We start from the raw sequence: 7,500 nt of genomic DNA on the forward strand, positions 1-7,500 counted from the left end.
TCTTAACTGGGTCTTATTTTTGGGGTAGGGCTTATATTATGAGCATCCTGAAAAATCATGTTAGGGCTTATTTTCCAGTTGGGTCTTATTTTGGGAGAAACAGGGTGATTGAGAATTCCACTTCTTCTTAACCGCACTTGAGGGTTGGCCTTTTCTATAACGGGTATTGCACAAGACAGAATCTCTAGACTTCCTTGTCCTGCTTATTTTGCCCAGACTGTGGCAGTAGCTACTTCTGGGGGAAAAAAAAGAACTAAACCATATATACCTTTAGAATTAGCACCCGAAGCCCAAGAAAACAAGTATTAGAACACAGCAACCTTATTTGATGAATACTGCTTAGGCAGCCAACATAATTGCACCGAACTGGAATATTATTAACCCGGCAAGAAATGAATCCATAATTGATTAAAAAAAAAGAAAAGACCTGATTTTGTTTTTTAAATTCTGCCAAAAATCTGGGCTTGCAAATCAAGTTTCAAAGGGTTGAAAAGAAATAGCAATTGGAATTCCAACCGATAGGGATTTCAAGGCAATCTGAATCGATCTGCCATCAATGAAAACCTAAGCATTACCACCCAGAAACAAAATCCTTTTTAAAAAATATAACTCAGTGGGAAACCAGTACAAAAGGGTCATAACACAACTCTACTCTTTCCCGTCCATCTCTAGTTATCGTTTAGATTTTATTCAAAGCAAAAACAAAACCCACATTTAGACCTGTCACAAAAGATCAAATTCTGTGGTCCAGCTTATAAAATAAAACTTAAGGATCCAGGGCACAATTCTTGGATTCTGCTCCCGTCTCCTTTTCTATCGCCTTTGTATGAATTCTCACACTTGGTGATTCAAAGAGATAGCACCCTTCCTTCCATAGAAGGAAAACCCTCAACCTTTCAAGCAGCTCACCCAACAGGGACCATAAGGAAGCGAGATCTGGTGATGCGTGTATTTTGGATATCATTGCGGGCATCTGCGATGGACTATCGAAAAGGACAACATGATTGTAATGATTCTTCAGGGGCAATCAGGCGTCACACATTTCCAATCATCCTTTAAGGGTTGATTTCAAAGGCTTCCTGGATGGAATTAGCCGCCATCGCATCCTTCTGGCATGCTTACCAACTCAATTAGTGCTCTACAGACCGCACAACACGTTCTGTTCTAATTTAAACTCAAGGACCACAACCAAGTTCCTTCTGCAGTTCATTCCTAGCCGATACCAACATTTTGCATTGATTATCTTTGTCGGGTGGCCATTCCAAACAAGGACCTATCTATGCAGCTCCTTCAGTAAATTCCATTTCTCCGTTACGATGAGATCACATAATAAGATCACCCCCCAAAAAAAGAAAAGAAAAGAAAAGAAAAGAAAGACAAGATAGAAGAATTGCCACAGATATAGTTTTGTGTTTTTTCACCGCAGAGTGGGAGGGAAACCGAGGGCAATAGCTTTATCAGAGCAAAATATAACTTTGGCTTATTTTCAACCGGCGGCATAGAATGAGTGTACCGTAAGTCAATAATAATAACAATAATAATGATAATAATAGCAACAAAAATGCCAAACCCACCTTAAACATCTGGCTAACTATGCAACCGACCATAATAACAGCTTTGAAATAACTGTGGTTTCTCGAGAAATCTTTTTAAACACCACCAAAGGCTGGGAAACCAATTTTTGGGAAGAACATGGTGCCCTGGGTCAATTAAGGAAGCATTTCCATAAATTGAAGTCGGCCATCCACAAACCACTATAGAGAGACCAGGGTTCAGAGACGTTTATTAGTCATTATCATATTTTTTTTTTATGACTAACTTGAGAGCTGCAGAGAAGGTTGTGTAAGCCAAAGCGTGGAAGAATATAAAAAAAAAAATCAAGGATTTGTGTCTTGATGTTCCTTCTACTTACTGCTTGAGAGTTTTGATCTTCCATTCATGGATGAAAGATAATAAACACCCCTCATCTGTCAAGACCCTAGCCAACGTTACAGGGAATCTGGACCCCCCTAAAATATCAGTTCTAGAAACCCCAATAAACTCAGTAACCTAAATGCAGGATTATCTGACTCTGAAAAACATAAGGGACCAATCAAGGATACAAGTGTATTTTCCACAATGCATTTGAAAGAAAGAAAGATCACTGTTATTAAATAAGAATTTTCTCTCTCTCTCTCTCTCCCCCCCCCCTTTTAACAACTTGGCAATCTGCAGCTGCTAAAACAGATGGCTATTTCAGAAATAGCTCTTCTCCGAGACTCTTTGAACTGCAAGAAATCCAATGCTTTTGCGAAGCCGTTGGCCACGGGTGGGGGTAAGGGACACGGGCGGAGAATCAAGATGTTGTAACTCTGAATGAATTTAACAATGTGACCAAGACTAGATCATGTGAAGAAGCAGAAAAATACCCAAATTGTCATTTTGAGAACCATGCGCAAAGTTTAATTCAGTGTTACTCCCTTTAAGCATATTTTTTTCCCCCTCAAAGCATATCAGCCCAAGAACTCAATTTTGTAATAATACTAATAATAACTGTCAGGACAAGCATATGGTTTGGCTTTCTTTTCTTTTCTTTCTTTCTTGCTTTTTTCCTCTCTCTCTTTTTCATTCCTCCCTCCTTCCTCCCTCCTTCTTCCCTTCTTCCCTTCCTTCCTTACATCTCCTTCTTTCCTTCCTTCCTTCTTCTCTCCCTTCATTCCTTTTCACCTTCCTTCCTTCCTTCCCTCCACTCCTTTTCTCCTTCCTTCCCTCCCTCCATTCCTTTTCACCTTCCTTCTTCCTTCCTTCCTTCCCTCCCTCCATTTCTTTTCTCCTTCCTTCCTTCTTCCTTCCCTCCCTCCATTTTTCTCCTTCCTTCCTTCCTTCCTTCCTTTCTTCCCTTCCTTCTTCCCTCCCTCCATTCCTTTTCACCTTCCTTCCTTCCTTCCTTCCTTCCCTCCCTCCATTTCTTTCCTCCTTCCTTCCTTCCTTCCTTCCTTCCTTCCTTCCTTCCTTCCTTCCTTCCTTCCCTTCCTTCTTCCCTCCCTCCATTCCTTCCTTTCTTCCTTCCTTCCTTCTCTCTCTCTTTCCTTCTTTCTCTCTCTGTCTCTCTCTCTCTCCTTTTTGGTTTTAAAACGCAGGGCTTTTTTCTTGTTTTGAGAAGACTCAGAAAGAGCACTTTTCTCAACAAGAGCCAGCCTCCGATGCATCAAAGTTTAAGACCAACAACAACAACAACAACAACAACAGGGGTGGTGAGGGGGGGGGAAGAATTAAGCCAGGCTTGTTTGTCTTCTTCAGATTCCAGCAGACAGCATTTCTCAACAGATCTTGCCATCGTTTTTCATTTTCCCACTCCAGGAAAATCCCCTTCCTAACAATCAACACTCTTTAACATTCTGCAGAATCAAGAACGGGGTCAAACTGCCTGATCTAATTTCTCTTCCACACTGTCACAAAAACCAGGTCAATATTATTATTATTATTTATTTATTTATTTATTGGCATTCGCAGGCAGTTGATCCCCATAACTAATTTACTGTTTGCTGGGGTTGGTTTTTTTTCTTTTTTCTTTTTTCACCCCCTCCTGAATCTGAACTGACGACTGCATATTTATTTATTTAGATGCCGAAGGGATGCTATCTTGTAGAGGCATTTGGTGTGCATTTTAAAGCATGCTTTTTTGTTGTTGTTGTTGTTGGTTTTTTTGCAAAATTCTTCTTTTCTTTCTTTCCCCGTCTCCTCCTCCTCCTCCTCCTTCCATGCGCTTCTCCCCATCATTTAAGTAGAAATAAAACCCTACTTCTTCCTCTCTCTCTCTCTCTCTCTTTCTCTCTCTCTTTCCCTCCACCCCATCTATCCCCAGCTATCTTTAGAAACAGCGTTGCTGATAGAGATACGTTACCCATCCAACGTTCAGGGGCTTTTTGGGGGGAGTGGGGGAAAGAGAGAGAGAGAGAGAAGGCAGTCAAAGCCGGGTGGGGTGTGGGATGGAGTGGGGGGGGGGAGAGAAGAAGGGGGGGGGAGATGCACGCGCAAACACACACACACACACACACACCACACACACACCACACACACACACATTTGCACACCCATCCATCCATCCATCCATCCATCCACCCGCGCGTCGGAACCCAGGCAAAGAATTTGCAAAGGGACGAAAAATCCTTCCTTGCAACGCCCCCCCCCCCCCCACAACCTCCGCTTAGTTGCCTCGGCGGGAGCGAAAGGGGGGAGTGGGAAGGCAAAAAAAAAAAAGAAAAGAAAGAAAAATAAAGGCTTTTGTTTACGGAGCCCCTCCAGGAAAGCACCACGGACCAGTCGTCCCCCCCCCCCCGAAAAAGAAGAAAAGAAAGAAGGAATCCCGCCCCCCCCCCCCCCAAAAAAAAAGAAGAAGAAGACCCCCGTGAGGGGAGGGAGGGAGGGAGGAAAGCCCAGCCGGGGTTCAAGTCAGTACTTACATTCTGTCAGAAACTAACAGGCGGCTGTCGACCATCATCTCTGGCAGAAAATCCAGCTTGAATGAAGAAGTCATGTCCCTTCCCTTCTTTTCTTTCTTTCCTTCCTTCCTTCCTTCCTTCCTTTCTGTCTTTCTTTTTCTTTTCTTCCTTCTCTCTCTCTTTCTCTCTCTCTCTGGTTTGGATCAAAGGCAACCCCCTCCCTTGGCTCTATTCCTGCAACCCCTTTTCTTTCCTTCTTCTTCTTCTTTTTTTCTTCTTCTTTTTTCTTCTTCTGCTCTCCTTCTTCTGCACGCCGCTCCGGCTTTTGGCCAAAGAGGAGGAGGAGGACGGCGGCGGCGGCGGCGGCGGCGGCGGCTCCTTGCTGGCTCGGCGGCTCCGACAGCAGCAGCTCTCCTCTGGCCACGAGACAGGTGCGGGAGGCCTCCCAAGGCAACAGTGAGAGCCGCCACTTGTCACATTCTCTCCCCCTCTTCGCCTCCGCCAGCCCCGCTCTGGACTCCGCCGCTCAGCAACTGTCTGTACAGCGCCAGGTGCTGAGAGCGGGAGGCGGAGTTCCTTTTCTCCCCCCCCCCCGCTGCAGCGAGATTTTAACCCCTCACGCCCCAAAAGGGCCGCCCCCCCCTCCCCCGTCTCCCCGCCCGACAGGCAGCCAGGCACTGGAGGAGGAGGAGGAGGGAGGAAGGAACGAGAGAGGAGAGAAGGGAAGGGAAGGGAAGGGAAGGGAAGGGAAGGGAAGGGAAGAGAAGAGAAGAGAAGAGAAGAGAAGAGAAGAGAAGAGAAGAGAAGAGAAGAAGAGAAGAGAAGAGAAGAGAAGAGAAGAGAATGGGAAGGATGTGTGTTTGTGTTTTATTTCTTATAGTTTTAATGTACACTGAAGATGGCATTTAATTTCGTTGTATGAGGTGCAATGACAATAAAGTAAACTAAGCTAAATAGGATAGGATAGGAGGAGAGGAGAGGAGAGGAGAGGAGAGGAGAGGAGAGGAGAGGAGAGGAGAGAAGAGGAGAGGAGAGAAGAGAAGAGAAGAGAAGAGAAGAGAAGAGAAGAGAAGAGGAAGGAGAAAGAAGGAAAGGGAGGAAGGAAGAGAAGTTGAAGGGGAGAAAGGAGAAGGAAAAGGAGGGAGGAGAGGAGGAGGGAGGAAGGAACGAGGGAGAGAGAAGAGAAGAGGAAGGAGAGAAGAAGTTGAATAGGGAGAAAGGAGGGAAAAGGAAGGAGGAGGAGGAGGAGGGAAAAAGGAACGAGAGGGAGGAGAGAGAAGAGAAGAGAAGAGAAGAGAAGAGAAGAGAAGAGAAGAGAAGAGAAGAGAAGAGAAGAGAAGAGGAAGGAGAAAGAAGGAAAGGGAGGAAGGAAGAGAAGTTGAAGGGGAGAAAGGAGAAGGAAAAGGAGGGAGGAGAGGAGGAGGGAGGAAGGAACGAGGGAGAGAGAAGAGAAGAGGAAGGAGAGAAGAAGTTGAATAGGGAGAAAGGAGGGAAAAGGAAGGAGGAGGAGGAGGAGGAAAAAAGGAAGGAGGAGGAGGAGGGAAAAAGGAACGAGAGGGAGGAGAGAGAAGAGAAGAGAAGAGAAGAGAAGAGAAGAGAAGAGAAGAGGAAGGAGAAAGAAGGAAAGGGAGGAAGGAAGAGAAGTTGAAGGGGAGAAAGGAGAAGGAAAAGGAGGGAGGAGAGGAGGAGGGAAGAAGGAACGAGGGAGAGAGAAGAGAAGAGGAAGGAGAGAAGAAGTTGAATAGGGAGAAAGGAGGGAAAAAGAAGGAGGAGGAGGAGGAGGAAAAAAGGAACGAGAGGGAGGAGAGAGAAGAGAAGAGAAGAGAAGAGAAGAGAAGAGAAGAGAAGAGAAGAGGAAGGAGAAAGAAGGAAAAGGAGGAAGGAAGAGAAGTTGAAGGGGAGAAAGGAGAAGGAAAAGGAGGGAGGAGGAGGAGGGAGGGAGGAAGGAACGAGAGGGAGGAGAGAGAAGAGAAGAGAAGAGAAGACAAAGGAAAAGGAGGGAGGAGAGGAGGAGGAAAGAAGGAATGAGACAGGGGACAGAGAAGAGGAAGGAGAAAGAAGGAAAGGGAGGAAGGAAGAGAAGTTGAAGGGGAGAAAGGAGGAGGAGGAGAGGAGGAGGAAAAAAGGAAGGAGAGGGAGGAGAGAGAAGACAAGAGAAAGGAGAAAGAAGGAAAGGGAGGAAGGAACAGAAGTTGAACGGGAGAAAGGAGAAGGAAAAAGAGAGAGGAGGAGGAGGAGGAAAGAAGGAACGAGAGGGAGAGAAGAGAAGAGGAAGGAGAAAGAAGGAAAGGGAGGAAGGAGAGAAGAGGTTGAATGGGGAGAAAGGAGGAGAAAAAGGAGGGAGGAGAAGGAAAGAAGGAACAAGAGGGAGAGAAGAGAAGAGCAAGGAGAAAGAAGGAAAGGGAGGAAAGAGAGGAAAGAGAAGAAGTTGAATGGGGAGAAAGGAGAAGGAAAAGGAGGGAGGAGGAAAGAAGGAATGAGAGGGAGAGAAGAGAAGAGAAGAGGAAGGAGAAAGAAGGAAAGGGAGGAAAGAGAGAAGAGGTTGAATGGGGAGAAAGGAGGAGGAAAAGGAGGGAGGAGGAGGAGGAAAGAAGGAATAAGAGAGTGGAGAGAAGAGAAGAGGAAGGAGAAAGAAGGAAAGGGAGGAAAGAGAGAAGAAGTTGAATGGGGAGAAAGGAGAAGGAAATAGAGGGGGAGGAGGAGGAGGAAAGAAGGAACAAGAGTGGGGAGAGAAGAGAAGAGGGAGAAAGAAGGAAAGGGAGGAAGGAAGAGAAGTTGAAGGGGAGAAAGGAGGAGGAAGGAAGGAAAAAGGAGGGAGGGTGGGAGGGAGGGAGGAGGAGAAGGAAAAGGAAGGATAGGAAAGGGGAAGGGGAGGAAAACAGAAAGAAAAGTAGAAAGAAGGAAAGGGAGGATGGAGAGTGGAAGTTGAAGGGGAGAAAGGAGGAGGAGGGAGGAAGGAAGGAAAGAAGGAAGGGGAAGGGAGGGAGGGGAGGAGGAAGAGGGAAAGGGAAAGTGGAGGTAGAGGAAGAGGAGGGAGAAGGAGGAGAAGGAGAAGGGGAAAGAAGAAGAGGAAGAGGAA

General features: G+C 45.9%; 1 protein-coding gene across 10 annotated transcripts in view; it reads right to left on the bottom strand.

Moving 5' to 3' along the window:
- CELF2 (CUGBP Elav-like family member 2) overlaps positions 1 to 4,954 on the bottom strand; it is a 363,207-nt gene extending 358,253 nt beyond the window's left edge. For 7 of the 10 annotated variants that reach the window (XM_070947548.1, XM_070947547.1, XM_070947544.1 and 4 more), the window contains exon 1: positions 4,443 to 4,953. In XM_070947548.1, coding sequence (XP_070803649.1) covers positions 4,443 to 4,516 — 74 coding nt within the window. In that variant the 5' untranslated portion in view covers positions 4,517 to 4,953. Of the gene's footprint in view, positions 1 to 4,442 lie in introns of all 10 variants that reach the window. The other 3 variants (XM_070947540.1, XM_070947538.1, XM_070947536.1) reach the window with 1 other exon arrangement.
- Between the last annotated feature and the right edge of the window lie 2,546 nt (positions 4,955 to 7,500).

The sequence above is a fragment of the Pituophis catenifer genome, unplaced genomic scaffold, assembly GCF_029215685.1.
Source record: "Pituophis catenifer annectens isolate HBS135680 unplaced genomic scaffold, rPitCat1.0.hap2 SCAF_7, whole genome shotgun sequence".
Lineage (NCBI taxonomy): Eukaryota > Metazoa > Chordata > Lepidosauria > Squamata > Colubridae > Pituophis > Pituophis catenifer.